At 39.8% G+C, this 26,626-nt stretch overlaps 1 protein-coding gene across 4 annotated transcripts in view; it reads right to left on the minus strand.

Annotated features, from left to right (window-relative positions):
* Positions 1-26,626, minus strand: part of LOC136237877 (uncharacterized) — a 120,926-nt gene that overhangs the window by 56,925 nt on the left and 37,375 nt on the right. For all 4 annotated transcript variants that reach the window (XR_010692625.1, XR_010692624.1, XR_010692623.1 and 1 more), the window contains exons 3-4: positions 22,324-22,476; positions 22,047-22,271 (exon numbers count right to left, since the gene is read on the minus strand). Coding sequence is in view for 1 of the 4 variants with exons in the window: in XM_066028121.1 (XP_065884193.1) it covers positions 22,047-22,271; positions 22,324-22,476 (378 nt within the window). In the remaining 3 variants the exon portion in view is untranslated. The remainder of the gene's footprint in view (positions 1-22,046; positions 22,272-22,323; positions 22,477-26,626) is intronic.

Here is a 26,626-nt window from a genome sequence, read left to right on the forward strand (position 1 = left end):
GTTGTGACCGTTGGGAAGGGTTTGAAGCATAGGGGGTGGAGCCTGCCTGCTGACGACTCTGAATAGCCCTTTCTGGGAAAGTCATATTCCAGAGTGTAACATCTATAACAGACCATAGAGCATTCCGAGAGGCCGATGCTTTTAGGCGAAAGCGACGATCATAAATAACCCACTTGCCTTCACGACAGTCCATTGATGCCCCAATTATTAGGCTCTGGTATCCTAGGAGGTCAGCAATCCTCTTGGGTTTATGGCGGGAAATAATTGCCATATATACTGCAAAGCACTGGATCCAATCAATTATATCTGTCACTGTAGGAAGTCGCTTGCATGATGTGACCTGCCCTTCATTAACGTTGAGGTCAGCTGAGTCCAGGTGGCTTGGCAGAAGTTCTGCCATCTCAACAAACAATCCATCCTCCACGCGCTTCATCAGTCTGGATGGGATGGGAGGGAGGCCATTACTTATTAACACTGGTGGGCGTGACTTCTCCGAAGGGGATGTCTCATCCGAATCATGGCTGTCAATGCTAAGGAGATCATCGGAATCTGGATGGACTTCCAACTGCCGGATATGAGGAAGTTCACAGCCATCAGTGGACTCGTCTGCAGAACAGGACACAAGAGACAATGAGAAGGGTGGGGTGGGGATTGAATAACGTCTGATTTTTTAACATTATATGGCCTGCATTAAGTAAACATAGTAAGAGGCTTAGTCATGGTATTATGAGACACCCCTTGAATGAGGCTAGAGCATGGTGCATACTACAATTGGAAGGCTTTTTTTTTTTTTTTTTTTGGAGGAACAGTAAGAGGCTTAGGCATGGCGTAATAAGGATGGCTATTAACTGAAGGCTAGAACATGGTGCGGGCTACATAAAGTATGGTGTACATATAAAGCATAGGCTTGTGCATGGTGCAAGAAGCCTTTACATGGTGCGCGTTATAAAGAAGGCTTTGCATAGTGCACTTTATTATTTTGTAAAACGAAACATTACACGGACATAACACGCACTACTACATAACTTACCAAAATCCTCGTGGTCGGCGTCTCCTTCATTGGGACTGTCGTCCGTCTCAGGAGTAGGCGTTGTGCGAGTAACGCGACGACGGGTTGCTTGGCTAGGCTGGTCTGTGTTCTTCTGCTTGTGACGACTTGCTATCTTCTGGCGTGTAGAGAAACTTAGGGTGGCCTCCGCAGACTGTGGCATGCCTCTGACCACCGCCGACACGATGTCCGGAATGTCAGCAGTTGTTAAGGGACGTGTCTTTGATCTCTTCTCTCGTCGGGCTCTGGGACTTTCAGCTTGTCTTCCCCGCTTCGTTCCTGCCTTAGCGGAAGATTCAGTGGCGGGCGAGACAGCGGATGATCTAGTTTTAACAGGAGGCTTCTTAGGCAGGGATTTCTTCTTCTGCTGAGCATTTTTTCCTGTTCCATTCTTTACGGACGATTTCGATTTCTTTCCTACTGCCTTCGTAGGCATCTTGATAACAATTGATAACACTTGTCTAACAACTAACGCCACGTGCTACTGCGCATGTGCTAGGATTCTTATTAGTGCGTCGTTATTCTTATTAATGTCTCGTGTCTAAGAGTGAACGCTCGAGGCCGCCATCAAGTTCAACATTAACTTTGTTTAAAGGTATTTTAAACTACATATAAACAATGATACGGTATGGAATCTTCTAGGTTCAGCCAAAGTATGACAAGAAAAACTTTGTGTAGCTGGAATCAATGAACAAACCTTAGAATGAATTCATTCAAACCTTCTAAAGTACTGCACAGATGAGGGTGATCACACTACATCACAATAGTCCAGTAAAGGAAGGACAAAAGTGCAATACAACTTGTCTAACAACTCATTAGATAAGGGACACAAACGATAGAGACAAAGCAGCCTAGACTGCACCCTCTGATAAACATATTGAGTGTGCTTCTGCCAAGTCAAGTTATCATCAATATAAACCCCAAGATATTTAAGAGATTGTCCTTGAGAAAGCTGTCTTCCATTAATGTTGACAGACAAGTCACTATCCCATAATTTCTGTCGAGAACCAATCAACATCGCATAAGATTTCCCCACATTGAGACTTAACTGGTTGGTCTGCAACCAAAAATCAGCAGAATCTAGATCACTCTGTAAACCACGTTGTGCTGAAAGCAAGTCACCACTTGAGCAATGTAGGTCCATATCATCACAGCACATATTAGTTGGCAGCTTTGAACAACAGACGGCAGATCATTCATATATATACTGAGCAACAAAGGGCCCAAAACGGACCCCTGGGGCACACCAACATGAACCACACCCCAGTTAGAAGCCAATCCCTGAAAACACACCTTCTTCCAATGGTATGACAAATAACTAGCAAACCTGAAAACACACCTTCTGCCAACAGCATGACAAATAACTAGCAAAACACACAAGGGAATCATCCAGCACTCCATAGCACACCAACTTTAACAGTAGAATATTCAAAAAGGCAGCAGCAGTAAATTTACTCTCATCAATGGCCTTGCACCAACAGTCAGTGACATATGCTAAAACATCCTGAGTAGAGTGTTGTGAGTGAAAACCAGACTGTCTGTCTGACAGTAAGTTAAACTTCAACAAGTAAGAAACCAGTTGATCATGAACAACCCTTTGAAAGCACCGGTAAAATTGAAATCGGTTGAAAGTTTGCTAATTTCATACTATCTTTGGACTTTTGTGTTGGAGTAACTATCGCGTATTTCCATAATTCAGGAAATGTTCCAGAGTTAATACTGTGGTTTATAATCCTAGTAACAAGTTTTCCAAAAAGAAAGCATGATGAATCTTAATAAACCTTACAGAAATATCATCAACATCAGATACCTGTTTAGCATCCAAACTAGAAATGACAAGTGCTTCAGAGACAGTATTGAGCTGAAATGTTGATGCGACTGTAGTAACGAATGAAAGTGGGGAAACAGATGTAGGAGAGATTCCTTGTACAACCCTATCTGCAACTGTAGCAGTACTGAGTCATACATGCATGCACAACATGTAGCTAACTATTCTTTGTATAGATATCAACACATTATGGTGATGATGGTTGTAATTAAATATCTTCTTGACCTTTTTGTTGAGAGTTCTTTTTTGGTGAGATTGTTAACTGTTGTGTGTGGTTTTGTGTTGCTGTTTTTTTATCATAATCTGTATAACCGTTGTGAGTCGCCAGCAGTAAAACAGATAGAAAATGTTGATTTAAATCATCAGGTGCAAAATTCAAGGTCTCTAAAGAAATAGGCACCTGAACCTTATGACATGACAAATGGCGAAAATAGGATTGAAACTTAGAAACTTGTCCCTGTGCCGAAGAAGCAAGCTGAGACAAGCATGTGCATCTTGCAGTCCTCAACAGTTTATTTACTCTGTTACATAAAGTACGATACTGCTGCCAAATTGCCGGGTCACCAGTAGCCAAAGCCTGACGATGGATCCCATCCCTCTGATGATGGGCAGCAGTAACATCAACACCAGCAGCCCATGGACTAATGATCTGCCTAACACGAAACTTTCATTCAGGTACTAAATCTAATAATCTTTGCAGCTCAGCAGTAAAACACTGCACAGTATCACTGACATTGTCAAAGGAGAAAACAGCATCCCAAGCTTTATCAGTAAATATATCACAGAGTAAACTAGAATCAAGCTTCTTATAACTTCTAGCAGAAATCACTTTATGGCTAAATGACGGATGTCTCCTTCAAGCAAGGTAAGTCCCCATAACAATATGATGATCACTAAAGGCAATAGGTTTCACTAATACATCAGCAAAAGTAAATGAACAATTTGTCAAAAACACATCTAAGTGAGAATATGTAGACTGTAATTCTAGTAGGCCCCCTTAAACATCTCACACAAATCAAAAGCATTAATAAACCTATACTCAGGCAATTAACTTAGGAGTCAAGATATTAGAGTTTATGTCTCCAACTATTAAAACTTTTGAGGCATGTGAAAATCACTTTTCACACTCCAAAGTGAGGTGCTGATAAAATCCAACTTAGAAGGAGGCCTATAGGCACAACACAACAGCAAAGATACTTTATTTCTGAGATAAAGCTCCACCCACAATGATTCAATCTCACCTCTAGATAAATCAAGTTTCTGACAGTGATAAGAAATCAAAATAGCAATACCACCACCATGACAATTTCTATCCCGACGAATAAGTGAATAATCACATCCACCAGGAAGAATTTCACTATCTGGTATTGTGTCATCAAGCCATATTTCAGAAAGTGTTAAAACATCAAGATGAAAGTTACACAGCAAATTAAATATTTCTTCCTTGTGTGGCAGAAGACTTCGACAGTTTAAAAGTGCAATACGCAGCCCATGAGCAACTGGCATTAAACTAGACTGTTCAAAACTTGCATCACTATCAGTAGAGGTCACATCAGAAGCCAGGACTGAGTAGTCATGAAATGGCATAGTACCCACCAAATAACATGGAAAGCACAGGAAAAACATGCCATCGTCTGATAAGTAGCATACATGTAATTATTGACACTACAACACTTACATGTGTTCATTGTTCACAAAGGTCACAAAGAGGCGCCTTTTGATTCCGGCGAATTGGCTGGTAGCAAAGGCTACAAGGATATTTTGTACCCAGACCAGGATTCTGTTTAACATCGCCTCACAATAACACAGGAAGGAAACAATACAGCAGCATCTCATTCAATGTAGCCATCTTTGACCATGTTTGTGTACATAGACCATGTGTGTTGTGAATTTCAAGGTCAGTCTACATAGTATAGTTGTTTAATACCTAATCCAAAATGGCCAAGCTGTAAAAAAAAAAGAGTGCGGCCCCAAAAAGCCATAGTGAAAAAGATGTGAAATCCAAGTTGGCGGCCAAGAAATGGCTGTGATGGTAGGTAAATGGCAATAACTTTAATTTTAATAACGACAATTCAGGTGAATTTGTTGCCGAGTTCTAGTGAAACTTGGAGGAGGCAGCACAAATTCACCGGAATTGTCATTATTAAAATTATTGCCATTTACCTACCATCACAGCCATTTCTTGGCTACCAACTTGGATTTTACATTTTTTTTTCATCATGGATTTTTGGGGACCACACTTTTTTACAGCTTGGCTATTTTGGATTAGATGTCACTTCTTTTTGTATTTGTATACTCTAAAGTGGGCCATAGGCCAGCTTTGGGGCTTCTTTTTACCTGTTTTATTATTTTTCTTTACTACAGGAAGGAAAAAAGGAGCAGTTGGGAGTAATTTGTACATTTTTTATATAAATGAACAGGCAGACAGTATGTAACTATGTAATGATTCCAACTTGTTACAATTTTGGATAGTTATTCCTTGTTACATATTATCTAATCCAAAACAGCCAAGCTGTAAAAAAAGCGTGTGGCCCTCAAAAAGGCTATGGTGAAAAAAGATGTGAAATCCAAGGTGGCGGCCAAGAAATGGCTGTGATGGTAGGTTAATGGTAAAAATTTTAATAACGACAATTCAGGTGAATTTTTGTGCCGCTTGATCTTGGCACAAAATACGCCTGAATTGTCATTATTAAAATTTTTACCATTAATCTACCATCACAGCCATTTCTTGGCCACCACCAAATACGCCTGAATTGTCATTATTAAAATTTTTACCATTAATCTACCATCACAGCCATTTCTTGGCCGCCACCTTGGATTTCACATCTTTTTTCACCATAGCCTTTTTGAGGGCCGCACACTTTTTTTACAGCTTGGCTGTTTTGGATTAGATTTCATTTCTTTTTGTATTTGTATACCCCAAAGCTGGCCTAGGGCCGGCTTTGGGACTTTTTTAACCTATCTTTTTTTCTTTACCACAGGAAGAAGAAAAGATGAAGTAGATGTACTTTAAATATTTTATCAGTAAATGTACAAATTATATATATAATACATACATTTATTACAAAAATCTCCATGGTGGTTTCTTTTTTTAACTGAACACTCTACAAGGTGACTTCTTCTAGAATGCTCTCTCTACAGGGTGAATTGTTTGTAGCTGAACGATCTACAAGGTAACTTCTTCTAGCTGATCTCTCTACAGGGTGATTTGTTTGTAGCTGAATTCTGTACAGGTGATTTGTTTGCAGCTGAGCTCTTTACAGAATGGTTTCTTTGTAGCTGAACTCTCTAAAAGGTAACTTCTTCTACCTGATCTTCTACAGGGCAATTTGTTTGTGGCTGAATTTTCTACAGGGTGATTTCTTTGCAGCTAAACTCTCTACATGGTGGTTTCTTTGTAGCTGAACTCTCTACAAGGTAATTTCTTCTAGCTGATCTCTCTACAGGGAGATTTGTTTGTAGCTGAACTATCGACAAGGTAACTTCTTCTAGCTGATCTCTCTACAGGGTGATTTGTTTGTAGCTGAATTCTGTACAGGTGATTTGTTTGCAGCTGAACTCTTTACAAAATGGTTTCTTTGTAGCTAAACTCTCTACAAGGTAACTTCTTCTAACTTATCTTTCTACAGGGTGATTTGTTTGTAGCTGAACTATCTACTAGGTAATTTCTTCTAGCTGATCTCTCTACAGGGTGATTTGTTTGTAGCTGAATTCTGTACAGGTGATTTGTTTGCAGCTGAGCTCTTTACAGAATGGTTTCTTTGTAGCTGAACTCTCTACAAGGTAACTTTTCTAGCTGATGTCTCTACAAGGTCACTAGTTTGTAGCTGAACGCTCTACATGGTAGTTTCTTTGTAACTGAACTTTCTACAAGGTGACTTCTTCTAGCTGATCTTTCTACAGGGTGATTTGTTTGTAGCTGAACTCTCTACAAGGTAACTTCTTCTAGCTGATCTCTCTACATGGAGATTTGTTTGTAGCTGAACTCTCTACAGGTGATTTACTTGTAGCTGAACTCTCTAAATGATGGTTTCTTTGTAGCTGAACTCTCTACAAGTTAACGTTTTCTAGCTGATCTCTCCACAGGGAGATTTGTTTGTAGCTGAACTCTCTACAGGTAATTTACTTGAAGCTGAACTCTCTAAATGATGGTTTCTTTGTAGCTGAACTCTCTACAAGTTAACGTTTTCTAGCTGATCTCTCCACAGGGAGATTTGTTTGTAGCTGAATTCTGTACAGATGATTTGTTTGCAGCTAAACACTTTACAGAATGGTTTCTTTGTAGCTGAACTCTCTACAAGGTAACTTCTTCTAGTTGATGTCTCTACAGGGTCACTAGTTTGTAGCTGAATTCTCTACATGGTGGTTTCTTTGTAACTGAACTCTCTACAAGGTGACTTCTTCTAGCTGATCTTTCTACAGGGAGATTTGTTTGTAACTGAACTCTCTACATGATGGTTTCTTTGTAGCTGAACTCTCTACAAGGTAACTTCTTCTATTGATCTCTCTACAGGGCGATTTATTTGTAACTGAACTCTCTACACGGTGGTTTCTTTGTAGCTGAACTCTACAAGGTGATTTCTTCTAGCTGAACTATCTCTTTCCATAGTTGCATGAACTCCCTACAAGGTAACTTCTTCTAGCTGATCTCTATACAAGGTGAATTGTTTGTAGCTGATCTCTCTACAGGGTGACTTGTTTGTAGCTGATCTCTATACAGGTTATTTATTTCCAGCTGATCTCTTGAATTCTCTTCAAAGTGAATGCTCTATTAGGATGACTGCTCTATTAGAGTATCTCGATCTCGCACTTGCTACACCAAGTTGGATTTCGTGTTATAACTCCGTGGCTTTAAGTCTGATTCTTCTACACCATTGATGAGCCTTTCTAAGATGATTACTCCATCTGTACAATGATTTTCAAAGCATTACCCCAAGTGGTTTATCTGGTAGGCGTGGCAAGCAGTTGTTTCTTTATTAGCTAATCTCGATTGCGTAATTGTTACACACTGTTGGTTTTTTCGATGTATCTTCCTGGTTTTAAGCTCAATTTCTTTCAAACCACAAAAGGTTTGAGGTTCAATAGTTAACCTACTCACCCACCGATTTTCAGCTTCTTCCCATGCGCGGTTTACCCTGTAGGCGTGACAACATATTGGTGTTATTTTTCGTGAATAATCGCTCATAACTCTTTGCCTGTTTATCGTATTCCAGCCAAAGTTGGTACCGAGATGCGCCTTTATACCCCCCTTCAGTGTGCCAAATTTCAAGGCAATCGGATAAGGCATTCGCGTTTTATAGCAGTTTATTTAAGTGTGCGAAAAGAGGAAGAAAAATAAGAAGAAAAAACTAAGAAACTAAGCCAATTTTTGAAGTCGCATATCTCGGGAACGCTTGAAGTGATTTCGCTCAAATTTGGAATGTGGAGTCCTGTAGGTGGAGGGAGTGTGCACAGCAAAAATCGTCTTGTTTCATCAAGGCAGCACAGAGCTACAGAGGTGCGAATAGTGCGTTTTCTTTCTTCCTGTCAATATACTCACGGGTGTTACGCACCGGCTTCTTGGGCCGCACGACAAACTACCGTGTGTCTTGATTTAGTCTATTATTACTAGTTACTTTAATGTTGGATTATTAACTTTGTTATAAAAGTAGCTGAACTCTCTACAGGTGACTTGTTTGTAGCTGAACTTTCTAGAGGAGGATTTGATTGTAGCTGCACTCTCCACAATGTGATTTGTTTGTAGCAGAACTCATTACTGGGTGACTTGTCTGTAGCTGAACTCACCACAGGGTGATTTGTTTGTAGCTGAAGTACAAACAGGCAACTTGTTTGGAGCTGAGTTCTCTACTGGGTAAGGTTTTGTAGCTGGATTCTCAACCAGGTGACTACCTTGTAGCTGAACTCTCTACAGGTTGATTTATTTGTATAGCTGAACTCTCTACTGGGTGACTTGTTTGTGGCTGAATTCTCTACTGAATGACCTGTTTGTAGCAGAAGTCTCTACAGGTAACTTGATTGGAGCTGATCTCTCTACAGGGTGACTGTTTATTTATAACTGAACTCTACAAGTGACTTCTGAATTCTCTACCGAGTGGCTAGCTTGTAGCTGAACTCTCTACAGGGTGACTTGTTTGTAGCTGACAGTAGCTGATCTCTCTACAGGGTGGCTTGTTTGTAGCTAAGCTCTTCAAAGAGTGATTTGTTTGTAGCTGAACTCTCAACAGGTAACTTTTTTTCTAGCTGATCTTTCTACAGGGTGGCCTGTTTACAGTTAAACTCACCACAGGGAGGTTTGCTCGTAGTTGAACTCTCTACAGGGTGACATGCTTGTAGCTGAGCTTTCTATAGGGTGAAGCTGAACTCTCCAAAGGGTGACTTTTTGTAGCTGAACTCTCTACAGGGTGACCTGCTTGTAGCTAAACTTTCTACAGGTGACTTGTTCCAAGCTGAACTCTCTACAAGATTATTTGCGTGTAGCTGAACTCTCCACGGGTGACTTGTTTGTAGCTGGATTCTCTACCGTGTGAATAGCTTGTAGCTGAACTCTCTATAGGGTTAATTTGTTTGCAGCTGAATTCTCAACAAGGTGATTTCTTTGTAGCTGAACTCTCTACTGGGTGACTTGTTTGTAGCTGGATTCTCTCTGGGTGACTAGCTTGTAGCTGAACTCTCTACAGGTATAATTTGTTTGCAGCTGAACTCTCTACTGGGTGGACTGTTTGTAGCTGAACTCTGACTTGTTTGTAGCTAATCTCTCTACAGGGCAGCTTGTTTGTAGCTGAATTCTCCAAAAGGTAATTTGGGTTGCTTGTTTGTAGTCTAGCTCTCTACACAGTGACCTCTTTGTAGCTTAACTCTAGAGTTAACTTGTTTCTAGCTAATCTCTCTACATGATGACTTGTTTGTAGCTAAACGCTCCACAGGGTGATTTGTTGGTGGGCGAACCCTCTAAAGGGTGATTTGTTTGTAGCTGAACTCTCTGCAGGGGTTGATTTGCTTGTAGCTGAACTCTCCAAAGGGTGGTTTGTTTGTAGCTGAACTCTCTACTGCGTGGGTGACTTGTTTGTAGCTGTACTCTCTACATGCTGACTTGTTTGTAGCTGAACTCACTACAGGGTGATTTGTTTGTACTGAGCTGAACTCTCTATAAGGTGACTTTTTTATTGATGAACTCTCCACTGGATGACTTGATTGTTGCTAAACTCTCTACAGGGTGACTTAATGCATAGCTGAACTCTCTACAGAGTGACTTGTTACGTAGCTGAACACTCTAATAGAGTAACTTACTAATGCTCTAATAGGGTGACTGCACTATTAGAGTATCTTGATTGCGCTCTTTCTACACATAGTTGAATTTTTCGGGCTTTTAATCTGATTCTTCTATACTACAGACAGCCCTTTCTATGATGATTAATCCATCTACACACCAATCTTTAGCTCATTCCCTTTAGTGGTTTGCCTGGTAGGCATTAAAATTTATGATTTTCTATTCATAAAAATCAATCGTGTTATCATTACACACCTTTGGTTTTGCTTTATATCTCCATGGTGTTTTTCTCGATTTGTTCCAAACTACCAAGGAAAAGACACTCCTATGATGGTTAATCTATCTTCAAACCAATTGTCAGTTCATTCCAAGAAGCGGCGTACCCTGTAGGTATGACAACAAATTGTTCTATTTTTATGCAAATAATCTGTCATAACTCCTAAAGTTTTCACTGGATTTGCACCAAACTTGATATCAGAATTTGCTTTTGGACTCCCTTTTGGTGTGCCAAATTTCATTGCAATCGAATAACGTGTTTGTGTTTTATTACAGTTCTTGCAAAATGTGCAAAAAGACAAAGAAAAAAACCATAACTTTGGTTGCTCGTATCTTAAAAATGGCTGGGGAGATTTTCTTCAAATTTGGTATATAGACTTCCCTACCAGACGGACATCTTTACTGTAAATTTTGTTGCAATCAGATAAGAGATCATGGAATTACATGTGTAAAAATCGCGTTTACTTTCTTCTTGTCAATATACTCACGGTGTGACATGCTGGCTTCTTGAGCCGCATGACACACTACTGTGTGTCATGTGTCATATGTACAACATATCGAACTTTATTTATTTTAGTGTTGAATGATGGCTGTACAGTAGTGCTACCACAATATAGAAAACTTCATATCATACATCACCGAGGTTTGTGTCACCATATGAACGTATTTCACAATATACAACTACGTAGCTGCAACATTTGCAAGACAAACATATTATTGTAAGTTACAATTTAAGTTGGACATATACCACAAGCAAAGGCTACTCATGTTTACCAGGTTTTAAATGCATTTTACTACTGCTATGCAATTGAGACAAGTGACTAGTACTGCATAGAAACCTTTAAACCTCACAATGACAATCAATGAATCACTCTTAAATCATACAACATACTAATCATACACCATGTGTGTCCAGACATCTGCACTACGGTCAGCCATATTCAGTCAGTCACATGTCCTCCCATGTCCCCACATCCCCCTTCCTAAATCTTGTAGGAGGTCTTGTTAGAGTACTATTTCTAAACCTGGTTAGTTTTTGGGTCAAACTAGTAGTGGTGGTGAAAGCAGATGACGGTTCTTATGATTGCCAAGTTCTGTCAGGCACTACTGTTAGATGTTGTCGATTTCTCCTTAAATTTATGCAGTGTCACTTCTGGAAATCACTTGACCAGGAACTTGTTTCTCTTCAGTAGTAATCCAAACTTCAGTGTTATTTGGTAGAGGAGGCAGTGAGTGTGTTCAGTGCAGACAGTCATAGGCAGTTGTGGCACCAACAGCTCCTTCACCCTGTATAGATACATTAGTCCTTGTCCTTCTTCCCATCAGTAATTGAGAAGCACAGCATGGTAATGGGGTTGACCGATAAACTAGAAGTGCAAGCTGCCTTAGTTAGCTGTCTGGACCATACGTTCAGCTAGTCCATTTCCTTGTGGGTAATATGAACTGCTTATTGTATAACTGAAATTGTAAAGCTTTGAAAAATTCATCAAACTCTTTTGAAGTATATTGTGGTGAGGTCTGATCCAAGTTTCTGCTATGAATGGTCTGGCAGTGAAGTAATTATCATTGGCTCTTTGTGAGGATTTTGATGTCGAGTGCAAACAACACACTGTTGGATGTATGTTTGAATCTCTGTCAATAACTTGGGCCACCTCACAGAGGATTGGGCTCTAATCTGCATCTTCGGATGCTATGATGACCTCCTGCATGTAATTTTGTTAGAGTCTCTTTTTGTGAGGAGACTGGAACTACATTACATTGGTTATACAGAAGTAGTCCATCATTAACAGTCAATGTCTCTCTCGCATTCCAGTACAGCTTCAATTGTAAACTGATGTGGTGTTTCACTGGCCACCCTTCTTGGCAATGATAGATTACCTGGGAACATGTAGGGTCCTGTGACTGTTTGGTCTGGTACACTTCCAAACATTGTGTGCTAGCTGGTAAAGATTGGATATAACTGCTACTGCAAAATTCTTTTAATTGTAGCTGTACATCAGTGGGACTTGCATTTGATACTGAACCTCGTGAAGGGGTATCAGGTGTGTACAATAGTTTGCCAGGTACATGCTGGACGAAATAGTTAAATCTTGAAAGACGTAGTCCTGGGTTGAAACAAGTGGTTTATGATTGGTCTCTATCAGCAAAGTATGGCCAATAAGGTAGTCAGAGAATTTGTCACAAGCCCAGGTGGTTGCCAATGCTTCTTTCTCTATCTGAGCATAATGACATTCGATAGCTGAATTGTACACGAAGCAGAAGTAGCTGGCTTCCATACATCATTATTCTTCTGCACCCAAGCCAAAGGAAGATGCATCTTGCCAATACCTTGGTGATCATAATGAGCCAGTACTGTAGGTTAAGTAATCTCAGACTTCAGACAAGCAAGTACTGCTTCTTGTGCATGGCTAGTCCCAGTGCCACTGAAGCAATTCCCTCATCGGCTGTGTAATTTCTGCTAATCTAGGGGAAAATTTGCCTAGCTTCCCAGTATGCCATCTATGTCTACAACATCTCCCACACAGTCCTTCAGAAATTCACATTTGCTGATGTTCAGGGTTACTTCAGCAGCCTGTAGTCTACCCATCACTACATGTAATCGCTCATCATGTTACTGCCTGCTAGTACCAAACACTAACACATCATCAACTAAACAGACCACACCCACTAAATTTTGAAGTAAGGAATTCATGTGCTTTTGGAACAATTTAGGTGTGCACGGTATTCCAAAGGGCAACTTGTTAAAACAACATCTCCTGTGGGAGTCAGGAAGATGGTCAAATGATATGACTCATTTACAAGAAAGAATTGCCAAATCCGCTATCGGCATCTAACTTGGTCTGCTCCAGCAAGCTGCTAATGTCTTATCCACCTTAGGAGTGAGTAAATCTCCCTCATGGCATTCTTATTTAATGCATTCAAATCAACACAAATGCGGACAGAGCCATTGGCCTTGGGAACTAGCACCATACCCATACACCATAGATAAGGTTCGTCTACTTGAGAAATAACCCCTAACTTCTCCATTCTAGTAAGCTCTGCTTGTACCTACTCTCTCAAGGATACGGGGACATTGTGTGCAATGTGTATAGCATGGGGAGTAGCCCTTTGCATGGTGCCAAGCCCTGTAAATACTTTACGGTATGTTTGCTGCAAGTGTCAACTATAGTCATCATGCACTCACCTCTGCAACCCTGACAATTAAATTGAGTGCAAGGATGACCAGTAAATGTTTATACAATCTATTTCTAGCCGTAAAATGAACTGGTAGGATTAGTTTGGCTGGTTTTAGCGATTTACAGTGTCACGTATGTGCTGTCCCAGTGGGTTATTTTCGTAACATTCCTTAAATAAATTCTCCACATAACTATACTGTATTTTCCCAAGTGTGCTGTACCGGTATTTGTCCATTCAAGCACATAACTACCGTATTTGCCTAATTAGCTACATAACTGTTCTGTATAACTCATATAGCTGCTAATTAGTACTGTATGGACAATACAGTACACGCCATCGCTTTGATCCTCCCACACAAAGTACTATTATAGCCTTAATAAGAAACAAAATTATTCACGATTGTATAATGAGCATGCATCAGGATTCTTGGCATGTGAATTGAGGTGTGAGTATAGCAATGATAGCCTAAATATTTTGAGGGGGGGGGGGATTTTTGCTGATTTCGTGGTTTTGGGGGTTACCAGCAAATATTTTATCCTTGAAATAGTTAGTTAGACCTCCATATAGTCTAATACATTTTAGGAATGTCAGCAATTCCACCAAAAAAAAATATTTTTATTAACATTGCTCAACCTCAAAAAAATTTCCCCTCAAACTATTTAGGATATATGATATCTAATCCAAAACAGCCAAGCTGTTAAAAAAGAGTGCGGCCCTGAGAAAGGCTATGGTGAAAAAAGATGTGAAATCCAAGGTGGCGGCCAAGAAATGGCTGTGATGGTAGGTTAATGGTAAAAATTTTAATAACGACAATTCAGGTGAATTTTGTGCCAAGACCAAGCGGCACCAAATTCACCTGAATTGTTGTTATTAAAATTTTTACCATTAACCTACCATCACAGCCATTTCTTGGCCGCCACCTTGGATTTCACATCTTTTTTCACCATAGCCTTTCTCAGGGCCGCACTCTTTTTTTACAGCTTGGCTGTTTTGGATTAGATTTCACTTCTTTTTGTATTTGTATACCCCAAAGCCGGCCTATTGCCGGCTTTAGGGATTTTAACCTGTCATTTTTTCTTTACTACAGGAAGAAGAAAAGATGAAGCAGGGAGATTTCTTTGTAGCTGACCTCTCTGCAAGGTGATCCTTCTAGCTGATCTCTCTACCGGATGACTTGTTTGTAGCTGAACTCTCTACAGGGTAATTTGTTTGTAGCTGAATTCTCTACAAGGTAACTTCTTCTAGCTGATCTTTCTACAGGGTAATTTGTTTGTAGCTGAATTCTCTACAGGGTGATTTGTTTGCAGCTAAACTGCTGAACTCTCTACAATGTAACTTCTTCTAGCTGAACTCTCTACGGGTGGCTTGTTTCTAGCTGATCTCTCTACAGGGTGACTTGTTTCTAGCTGAACTCTCTACAGGGTGATTTGTTTCTAGCTGAACTCTCTACAAGGTAACTTCTTCTAGCTGATCTTTCTACAGGGTGATTTGTTTGTAGCTGAATTCTGTACAGGGCAATTTGTTTGCAGCTGAACTCTGTACATGGTAGTTTCTTTGTAGCTGAACTCTTTACAATGTAACTTCTTCTAGCTGAACTCTCTACAGGGTGACTTGTTTCTAGCTGATCTCTCTACAGTGTAACTTGTTTCTAGCTGAACTCTCTACAGGGTGATTTGTTTGTAGCTGAATTCTCTACAAGGTAACTTCTTCTAGCTGATCTTTCTACAGGGTGATTTGTTTGTAGCTGAATTTTCTACAGGGCAATTTGTTTGCAGCTGAACTCTCTACATGGTAGTTTCTTTGTAGCTGAACTCTCTACAATGTAACTTCTTCTAGCTGAACTCTCTACAATGTAACTTCTTCTAGCTGAATTCTCTACATGGTGACTTGTTTCTAGCTGAACTCTCTACAGGGTGATTTGTTTCTAGCTGAACTATCTACAAGGTAACTTCTTCTAGCTGATCTTTATACAGGGTGATTTGTTTGTAGCTGAATTCTGTACAGGGCAATTTGTTTGCAGCTGAACTCTGTACATGGTAGTTTCTTTGTAGCTGAACTCTCTACAATGTAACTTCTTCTAGCTGAACTCTCTACAGGGTGACTTGTTTCTAGCTGAACTCTCTACAGGGTGATTTGTTTGTAGCTGAATTCTCTACAGGGCGATTTGTTTGCAGCTGAACTCTCTACATGGTAGTTTCTTTGTAACTGAACTCTCTACAATGTAACTTCTTCTAGCTGAACTCTCTACAGGGTGACTTGTTTCTAGCTGAACTCACTACAGGGTGATTTGTTTGTAGCTGAATTCTCTACAGGGCAATTTGTTTGCAGCTGAGCTCTCTACATGGTAGTTTCTTTGTAGCTGAACTCTCTACAATGTAACTTCTTCTAGCTGATCTCTCTACAGGGCAATTTGCTTGCAGCTGAATTCTGTACATGGTAGTTTCTTTGTAGCTGAACTCTCTACAATGTAACTTCTTCTAGCTGAACTCTCTACAGGGTGACTTGTTTCTAGCTGAACTCTCTACAGGGTGATTTGTTTGTAGCTGAATTCTCTACAGGGCAATTTGTTTGCAGCTGAACTCTCTACATGGTAGTTTCCTTGTAGCTGAACTCTCTACAATGTAACTTCTTCTAGCTGATCTCTCTACAGGGAAATTTGTTTGCAGCTGAACTCTGTACATGGTAGTTTCTTTGTAGCTGAACTCTCTACAATGTAACTTCTTCTAGCTGAACTCTCTACATGGTGACTTGTTTCTAGCTGATCTCTCTACAGGGTGACTTGTTTCTAGCTGAACTCTCTACAGGGTGATTTGTTTGTAGCTGAACTCTCTACAAGGTAACTTCTTCTAGCTGATCTTTCTAGAAGGTGATTTGTCTGTAGCTGAATTCTCTACAGGGCAATTTGTTTGCAGCTGAACTCTCTACATGGTAGTTTCTTTGTAGCTGAACTCTCTACAATGTAACTTCTTCTAGCTGAACTCTCTACAGGGTGACTTGTTTGTAGCTGAACCCTCTACAGGGTGATTTGTTTGTAGCTGAACTCTCTACAAGGTAACTTCTTCTAGCTGATCTTTCTACAGGGTGATTTGTTTGTAGCTGAATTCTCTACAGCATGATTTGTTTGCTGCTGAGCTCTCTACATGGTAGTTTCTTTGTAGCTGAACTCTCTACAATGTAACTTCGTCTAGCTGAACTCTCTACAGCTGACTTGTTTCTAGCTGATCTCTCTACAGGGTGACTTGTTTCTAGCTGAACTCTCTACATATATGGTGATTTGTTTGTAGCTGAACTCTCTACAAGGTAACTTCTTCTTTCTACAGGGTGATTTGTTTGTAGCTGAATTCTCTACAGGGCGATTTGTTTGCAGCTGAACTCTCTACATGGTAGTTTCTTTGTAGCTGAACTCTCTACAATGTAACTTCTTCTAGCTGAACTCTCTACAGGATGACTTGTTTCTAGCTGATCTCTGTACAGGGTGACTTGTTCCTAGCTGAACTCTCTACAGGTGATTTGTTTGCAGCTGAACTCTCTTACATGGTGGTTTCTTTGTAGCTGAACTCTCTACAATGTAACTTCTTCTAGCTGAACTCTCTACAGGATGACTTGTTTCTAGCTGATCTCTCTACAGGGTGATCTGTTCGTAGCTGAAGTCTGTACAGAGTGGTTTGTTTGCAACTGAACTCTCTTACATGGTGGTTTCTTTGTAGCCGAACTCTCTACAAAGTGACTTCTTCTAGCTGATCTATCTACAGGATGACTTGTTTCTAACTGAACTCTTTACAGTGTGATCTGTTCATAGCGGAACTTTCTACTGGATGATTTGTTTGCAGCTAAACTCTTTGCATGATTGTTTCTTTGTAACTGAACTCTCTACAAGGTAACTTCTTCTAGCTGATCTCTCTACAGGATGACTTGTTTCTAACTGAACTCTCTACAGTGTGATCTGTTCATAGCGGAACTTTCTACTGGGTGATTTGTTTGCAGCTAAACTCTTTGCATGATTGTTTCTTTGTAACTGAACTATCTACAAGGTAACTTCTTCTAGCTGATCTCTCTACAGGGCAATTTGTTTGTAGCTGAATTCTCTACAGGGTGATTTATTTGAGCTGAACTCTCTACATGATGGCTTCTTTGTAGATGAACTCTCTATTAGGTACCTTCTTCTAGCTGATCTGACTACAGGGTGACTTGTTTGTAGCTGAATTCCCTACAGAATAACTTGCAATGTAATATAACTGAGTAAATTATACATGCAACTGAATGCTTTATTAGGGTGACTGTTCTATTAGAGTATCTCGATCTCGCATTTGCTGAACGTAGTTGCCTTTCGAATCATAACTCAGTAATTTGTAATCCGATTCTTCTGTACTACTGCAAGAACTTTCTATGATGATTATTCCAGCTACATACAGATTTTCAGCTCATTGCTCTAAGCGGTTTGTCTGGTAGACACGAAAACTAATAATTTTTTTATTCATAAAAATCGATCGCGTAATTTTGACACAGGTTGGGTTTGTGTCATATCTCCATGGTCTTTATCTCGATTCCTTTCAAACCACAAAAAGGCACTCCTACGATGGTTGCTCCATCTACATATCAATTTTCAACTGATTCCTCCAAGGGGTTTACCCTGTAGGCGTGACAGACCTTCGACCTTATTTTACGCAAATAATTGGTCATAACTCCGTGAATGTTCATCGGATTCCTACCAAAGTTGGTACGGAGATCCGCCTTAATGAGCCCTTTAAGTGTGCCAAATTTCAGCCCAATCTGAGCACGCATTCGTGTTTTATGGCGAATTTTGCGAAATGAAGAAGAAAAAAACGAAGAAATTAAAACGAAATTTTGTTCGCTCGTATCTCGGAAATTGCTGGAGCGATTTTCTTCAAATTTGGTATGTAGACTCCCCTAACTGGGCGGCATGTCTCTAGCAAATTTGGTTCCAATCGGATAAGGGATAACAGAGCTACATAGGTGTGAAAATTGCGTTTTCTTTCTTCCTGTTAATATACTCACGGTGTGGCGCGCCGGCTTCTTGGGCCGCACGACACACTATCGTGTGTCTTGATCAGGGGCGGATCCAGGAGCTGGCAAGGGGAGGGGCACAAACAGGCTGGTTGGGGATAGCAGATTCTCTTGTTAGTTGTATATTTTTTTTGAGCAGCAATGATCACTCCTTAGTAGGTTGATTTTTGTCATTATGGCCTTTGCAGATGGTTGTGAAGTCTTTAAAGCTGTTTAAAAAGCTATAAAAGTGTTAAACACTAACAATATGATAATTATGTTTAGAGGCGCTTCGTGCGTACAAAGGTGCCGGGTGACAGTTTGACCTCGAGTTTGACTGCTTTTTAGCCTCTTTTAACTTTAGATTCGGGTGAGTTTGCAGTTATATAAATCGATTATGGTCTGATAAGGTATATAGAATCTCCATCAAAGAAGTAGCTATGTCTGTCCCACAGAGGGGGGGGGGGGAATTTGCCCCAAATGCCCCATCCTGGATCCGCCATTGGATATTAGTTTAAACATAATTACATTCCAGCTACACAAGTCCTGTATGCTAGAGTAACCAGAACAAAGAATAGAAGAGAAAAGAAATGGAGCCTACTAGGGGGTGAGCTGATGTAGTCTCCCTTTAATCACAAATAAATTATAAATTACAAACAGTAGACCCTGAACTCAGCAATCACGAGGTCAGCCGGAGCAGGGAATGCAGGGTGTCCGGAGCTTGATCTGGAGCCATGAATACACATGGTGGAAGGCATGAAAAATTCAAGGTACAACGTAGCCAACCCATGACTGAAGGGTAAAGGGTATTAAATCAGGTAGACAGGAGAATGGCTAAATGTTTGTACACAACAGTGCAGCTTTTCCCATTTCATTAGATGTTGAAAAAACCAACGGAATGAAACAGCCATGCTCCACCTTTCAAATTCTTTCCTCATATGCACAGTGCTTCTCTTGTTCATGCCTACGATAAGCAGCACTCAGTGTGGATGACTTGTTGGAGAGGGAGCTAGGGAATTAAACACACAAACAGCAAAAAATGCATGTTGATGTCAATTACCCAATAAACCAGCAGCACAGATTCAAGACGGGCATCATCATCACTAACTGCAGCCTTGTATCTAAGGTTCTCACCAGTAAGTGGTTGGAGATAATGTTCAATCTTTACATCATGACAAATTTCGGACTGAAGCGAAGTCACGAATGTTGTTATGTCGGATGGTAGGAAAGGCACCGTGAGGGCAGCTAAATGCATCAGAAGTCGAAAAATTACCACCACAAACACAGTGAGAAGGTAGCCTAGGAGGTGTCCAATCATAGCATCAATAAAAGCACCATTGTGCAAAACAAACCCATGCCGCTCAATAGGAAGATAAGTGAGCCAGGAGGAAGAATCTTTCTCCTGCAGGCAATCAGTGTTGTAAGACACTGGTGACGAATGGACTTAGTTGCATCAATAAAATTAATGCCTGTTGCTTGTTCTCAATCAGATCAGGTGTGGTCTGGTAGGTTGGGTGGTACCAGTAGTATCTGTACCAACGTTGAAACCGGGTCACTACTGCTGATCCGGATAGCAATCCGGGTCAGACCCGGATTTGACCCGGATGTGATTTGGATTAATTAAAGCCGAGACGTGTTTCGGCTAGTCTCGAGTGAGCGAACGAGTCTACATTTTGAGCGTTCGATTCGTGTTGAGTAAATATTGCAAAAAAAAAAAAAAAAAAAAAAAAAGGTCTTCACCTACTGACAATAGCTACCCCTCACCATAGATACCCTCAATTTCGTGCTACATACTGCACTTACTGACAAATGAGCGTGGCTGAGCGTATGTTAGTAATGCGATAAGTGGGCGTGGCTCACGAAAGAGCTACGCGGTAGCGTTTATAAGTTCCACGTCGTCAAACGAACAATTTCGTTTCTCACGTGATCCAATCCGGGTCAGACCCGGATAAATTGTAAACCGGGTCAGACCCAGATGACCCGGAGAAAATGTGACCCGGATGACCCGACCCGGTTTCAACGCTGATCTGTACCTTTGTATTACCTATACCGATCCATAACGATACCACTGGCATCGGCATCAGGTATCAACATCAATACCAATACTGGTATTGGTCCATCTTTAGTTTTTATATTGTAAAGTCCGTATGTAGCTAGGTTTAACTTCCTGTAACAACACAATGCAATGCTAGGCAGAAGTTGTAATTAAGCTGTAACTTTGATTGCTTGCTCTATTAGGGTATCTTGATGGTTTTAATGCAGTGCAAGATGAAAAGTAAAGTGTTACTAAGGGTTTAATAGCTAAAAGTGGATGTTAGTTGACTGCAGTTACATGCCGTTAAATATTTAAAACAGTGTTGCACTATGATAAATTGTCTACAACAATATTCTGTCACTGTAATCTTAAAATGGGTTTCTGTCAAAACCATGGAAACCCACCTAGATCTGCTACTGTTTTTAACATTGAGAGGTTGCTTGTTCAAACAAAAGGTTTGAAATCCCATCCAAAACAGCTTATAGCTGTAAAAAAATGCTTGTCCAGAGTTAACTGTGACAAAAAGTTGATACACCAAGGTGCGGCCATGTGTGAGGTATGCAAATGCCATTCAAATTTGATTCTCAATAAAGCAAAGTATATAGATTCTCTGATAGCAATAAATAGTTTGAGTTTGGCCGCCTTTCCTGCATGCGGCAATGCTATGAACAAAGGAAAGGCAGCCAAACTCAAACTATTTATTGCTATCACAGAATCTATACGCTTTGCTTTATTGAGAATCAAATTTGAATGGCATTTATGAAAATGCTCACAGGACTTAAAAACTAGCAGTACCATTTTGTTCTCATAGATACTTTAACAATTGTACTACCTAATTAATATTCACAACTTGCATACCTCACACATGGCTACACTCTGGTATATCATTACTTTTTGTCACAGTTAACTCTGCTTTACTTGGACGCACACTTTTTTTCAGCTATAAGCTGTTTTGGATGGGATATTATTAACAATCTAAGGTGACAATTAGTATCGTTAGTAAACTGTGCAATACAGCCATATTCAAGGTCTCAAATAAACCACTGCTGGGTACACATAACTGATAAAAGTGTATCATAATGTTAATATTCATATTAAACTGTTACCCCAGTTGCAATCAGACCACTACCAATGACAGAAAATGCATTTTCTCTTTGTTGAACTTTTGACATACAGTAAAACCTCTCTACTACGGGCATTTTGGGATCCAGAATTTTGGGCCACTTTTCGCTGTAATATAGAGGTTTTCCACTTTCAGAGGTAAAAAATGTATTAACCAGACTTGTTGGGACCAAAATTTTTGTCCTTATTATGGAGGTGTTTTCTATTGTGTCCTTAATTTGGGGAGTTTGTTAAGAGAGGTTCCACTGTATTTTTGTAACTCATTCAAATAATGTACAGCCATACTTACCATCATTATCAATAATTTCATAGGTAAGCTGAGGAGTGTGGTCACAACCAGTAATGACACCAGCAGCACCAGCTTCTGCTGTTGTTAAAATTTCTACTAAAAATCTCTCATTTCCCTCATACACATTATCATCATTAATTCTAATGTGTAGCATTTGCATTGTCTCTCCAGCAGAGAATGTCACTTGATGATTCTGAGGAGAGGTGTTAGCATAGTCCTGACCAGCTATAATGTAGTCATGTATGCTATTATATTATTCTTACTGGTTGTATCATACCTGTGGCAGAAATATCTGTTGTTCTAACAGTGATGGTGGCATTTTGATCAACTGGTTTACTAAGTACTAGGACTATGTTGGTTGTACCGACACTCTCTGATTCTCGTAAAACACCATTTGTACCCATCCCACTTTGGTTGAATGAGATAACAGCTGTAGATGTTCACAGTAAACAGATGACATGTAAACTATACCAAATGCAATGCAAAAACAGTTTGTCTGTATAAAAATACATGTTCACGAAAGTACCTGGCAACTAAAACAGCTAATATCTGGTGTGGTCAAGGAATAAGTGACAACTTGCAAAAAATGTACTTGTATAATCTTGCTGCATTCCTAATTAACCCCTTATTGGCTGGTAAATTTGGCCACCTTTTTCAACAGTCAGTGTAGAAGAGAAAAAGGCAGCCAAATTACTAGCCAAATAGGGTTAATTAGGGATGCAGCAAGATAGGATAATTCAAAGGATCAAAGTTAGACTTTTGTAAAATATAGTTAGTAGAATTAATATTCATTTCTTGGCTGAACCAGATATCAGCTCTTAACTGCCAGTTATTTTTACTTTTGTGGATGTGCCCTTTTTTGTACAGCCAAGCTGAGGATTTTACTCATATTTGTGAGTACCTAAAATAAAACCTAAAAGCCTAAAAGATGAGGTACATAGCTAATTATAATTTTAAAAGCTTATATTACCGTATAGCTGGTAATTTTCGAAAGGTTTTTATTTTCGGATATTTCAAAGAGGCCCTTCTCTTCGAAAATAAATTCCCACATCCGGTTGTTTTTTCGAAAATAAATTCCCACAAGTGAAAGCAACCGTCTAACCGGCTTTTGGTGATTCGTTCGTGTATTCCTCGAGTTTTAGCTCAGTATTGCTGATGATAATGGGTAAACTGTATCATTACTGTACCAATAACCAGAAAACAGGTGATCCAGAATGGTAATTGATGCCGTCTGCTCTCAGTACAATCTATGGTGATTAGGATATACTATGAGCGGCTAGCTATGATCGAACGTGATCGTGCCAGTGAGTTCACTCCACCCGAGACTCCCTCAGTCTTCTCTCCAGCGCACAGGAATGGGGATTATTCCATCAGTAAGTCAGTTTTCGGCAAACATTCACGCATGCATCTTCATAATTTATGACATGATTTTCCGTTTATTTGAAATCCATCCGGACTTCGAAATATGCACTCTTCGAAATTAAAATCTTTCGAAATTCATATTTTGCTTCTTGTACGAAAATTTCTGTTTCGAAAATAACCCGCTATACGGTATGTGATTTTCAAAACAAAGTACAGGTTGAACGAAGTAGAACTTCATTACTTGTGTGATGATACCGTATAGAGGAAAAGTTTTGATAAGTGAAACTTTTGCAGTAGAAGGTAAGCAAACTTACTTGTAGTTAAACTTTTGTGGTAGAGCAAAGTATACCGCTGAATGTGCTTAGCTGTTTTTTTTGTGTTTTTTTGTAAACAATGCATACTCCTGATATTCCTGATGAAAGAAGATGGACTACTGCCTACATAAGATTATATATAATCTCTATGTACACGGCTAGATTATGACGCATACATATGCATAACGATTGATTAGTAGTACGGTTCCATGCTAGCATTCACAAAGCAATGGACATGACTGCTGCAATACACCTTAATGTCACAAAATATCTGCATTTACTGATTTAAAAAGCCAGATTTCAGAAATACATATCTACACCAAAAACAGCTGAGCTGTGACAAAAGGGTGCAGCCCCCAAAAAGAGGCCACGGTGAATAAAGTTGTGAAGTCAAAGAGAAATGGCTGTAACAATGCCAATGTCATTAATTACCTGCCATTAAAATGATAGGCATTAGCATTGCTGCAGCTATTTCTTGGCCACCAGCGCCTTTGATTTCACAACTTTTTTTCACCCTGGCCTTTTGGAGAGCTGTGCCCTTTTTTATAGCTTGGCTGTTTTGGTATAGATATTACTCCATTTTTAAATAATAGTTAGACGTCAAGAACCAGGGTTCTACGGGATTTAGAAAACTCGAAGGCCCTGGGCTGTAGCGCCTGAGCGCAGCGAGGGCGCTACTAAGGGCCTGAGGGTTTTCTAAATCCCGTAGAACCCAGTGGTTCTTGACGTCTAACTTATTTAGACTACAACTCGTTATTGTACCTTGAGTTGACAGCTGCTTGTAAATAGGAAATGTATGGCTAATTACTAGAAACAAGCCCTCTACACCTCCCGACATGGCGGGACCTCGCGTGGCTGTTGCTACCCGTTTAAACGCCCATGCGTTGCCAATGTTACAGGCGCGTGCTATGTATCGAAGTACTGGACTCAGCGAGTGGACTACAACTCATTGTTGCTGTTGTTGTGCCTCGACAGCTGCTTGTAAGCAAGTAATGTAGTGTTGATTAGTACAAACAAGCCCATTACACCTCCCTCTAATTCAGTACGGCTGTTACTAGCCATTTAAATGCCCATGCGTTGCCAATGTTACAGGCGCGTAATTATCGTGTTTCGTATCGCCTCAGAGCGTGGTCTCTATTGGACATGACCGTGGCTCTACGAGATTTAGAGACCACGTTTTCAGCCAATCAAATTTCAGTATCAAACTTGTTGTAGTCTAAATAACCATAATCCAGCTTTGACTTTTTACTTGTTTTTTCGCTGTAGGAAGATTAGGAGTGAAAATTTTTTAACTTTAACTATATAGTTGTTATGATGAAATATTATCATGTATCAAAGGGTAACTTGTGATATAGCTCCTTGGGAACTCACTACAGAGTGGCTTGTAGTTCATCATGAACTCTATATTGGGTGACTTATTTGTGGCTGAATTGTCTATAGAGTGATTGTTACGTAAGTGAACTATCTACAGGGTAACTGTTTGTAGCCACTACAGGGAGATTTGTTTGTAGTTGAACTCTCTACAAGGTGACTTGTAACATAGTTGAACTGATTTGATTTTTAAATTAGCCTCAAGTCAGTCGGCAATGCCGTTCTTCCCTGACTGAGGAGGAAACACAAAAATAGTATACATATACACATATAAATTACAACAGCACACACACAATAACGAAACAAAAAATTACAACACACACATAGCACATACAAAACAATTAAGCAAACAATTTACAAACACAAAAATGTTAACATGTCGTTAGGAACTGCATTCCACCAGTGGGCAGCTTGAGATCTAAAATGCTTCTGAGTAAAAGAAAGTCTACATCTTGGTGGCTGTGCAAATAACTGTGTAGTACGAGTAGCATACTAATGTTGACGTCCAAATGATATTGGTGGAACTAATGGTATATGTTTTGGTTGAAAGTACTGATGGTGCATTGCACAGAGTGTGCGATATTGTATCATACTGCCTATTGGCAGCCAGTGTAAAGTGTGAAAATGATGGGACATATGGTCATACTTATGAAGACCCAAACATAGACGAATGGCTCGATGTTGTAGACAGTTCAAGCAATTGACATTAGCATTTGTGAGGGATGGACCCCAAACTGGTAAACAGTACAAAACATGAGAAAATACCTCTCTACAGGGTGACCGTAACATAGCTGAACTCTCACTTGTAATGTAGCTGAATTCACTTCAGGATGATAACTTAACTCTCTACAGGGTGACTTGTTTGTAGCTAAACTCTCTACAGGGTGACTTGCTACATAGCTAAACTCTTTATAGGGCTTATTATCATGTAACTAGCTGACTGCTCTAATAGAGTGACTGCACTATTAGAGCATCTTGATCATGTACTTGCCTGTACTTGGTTTTTGTATTGTAACTCAATGGTTTTAAATCCGATTCTTCTAAATTTCTGAATGACCTTTCTACTATGAATAGTTTACCTATATTCCAGTTTTTGGCTCATTCTCCAAAGCGGTTTGCCTGGGAGGTGTGGTAAGCTGTCGGTTTTAGAAGCAAAACTCGATCGCTTAGATTGTTACTTTTCATGCTGTATCTTCATGGTCTTTAGTTTGATTTCTTTCAAACCACCAAAGGTTTACACGGTAGTATGTTATGCAGCCATGAAAGCTGGCATGCCACACTGTAAGTATAATTACAAGAAGAAAGAGAACGTGATATTTAAGCATACATAGCTCTGTGCTCCCTTCTCGAATTGGAATCATTTTTGTACTGCAAAAACCCTCCACCTACAACTCCCCACATGCTAAATTTGAGCAAGATTGCCCAATGCAATTGTGAAATACAAGTCCTCAAAGTTCGGCTTAATTTCTTCATTTTTTTTGCTGGGGGACTTTGATTATTTTTTTGGCACAGTTTTAAAAAGTGCATAATAAT

This window comes from Dysidea avara, chromosome 11 (assembly GCF_963678975.1).
Source record: "Dysidea avara chromosome 11, odDysAvar1.4, whole genome shotgun sequence".
Taxonomy (NCBI): domain Eukaryota; kingdom Metazoa; phylum Porifera; class Demospongiae; order Dictyoceratida; family Dysideidae; genus Dysidea; species Dysidea avara.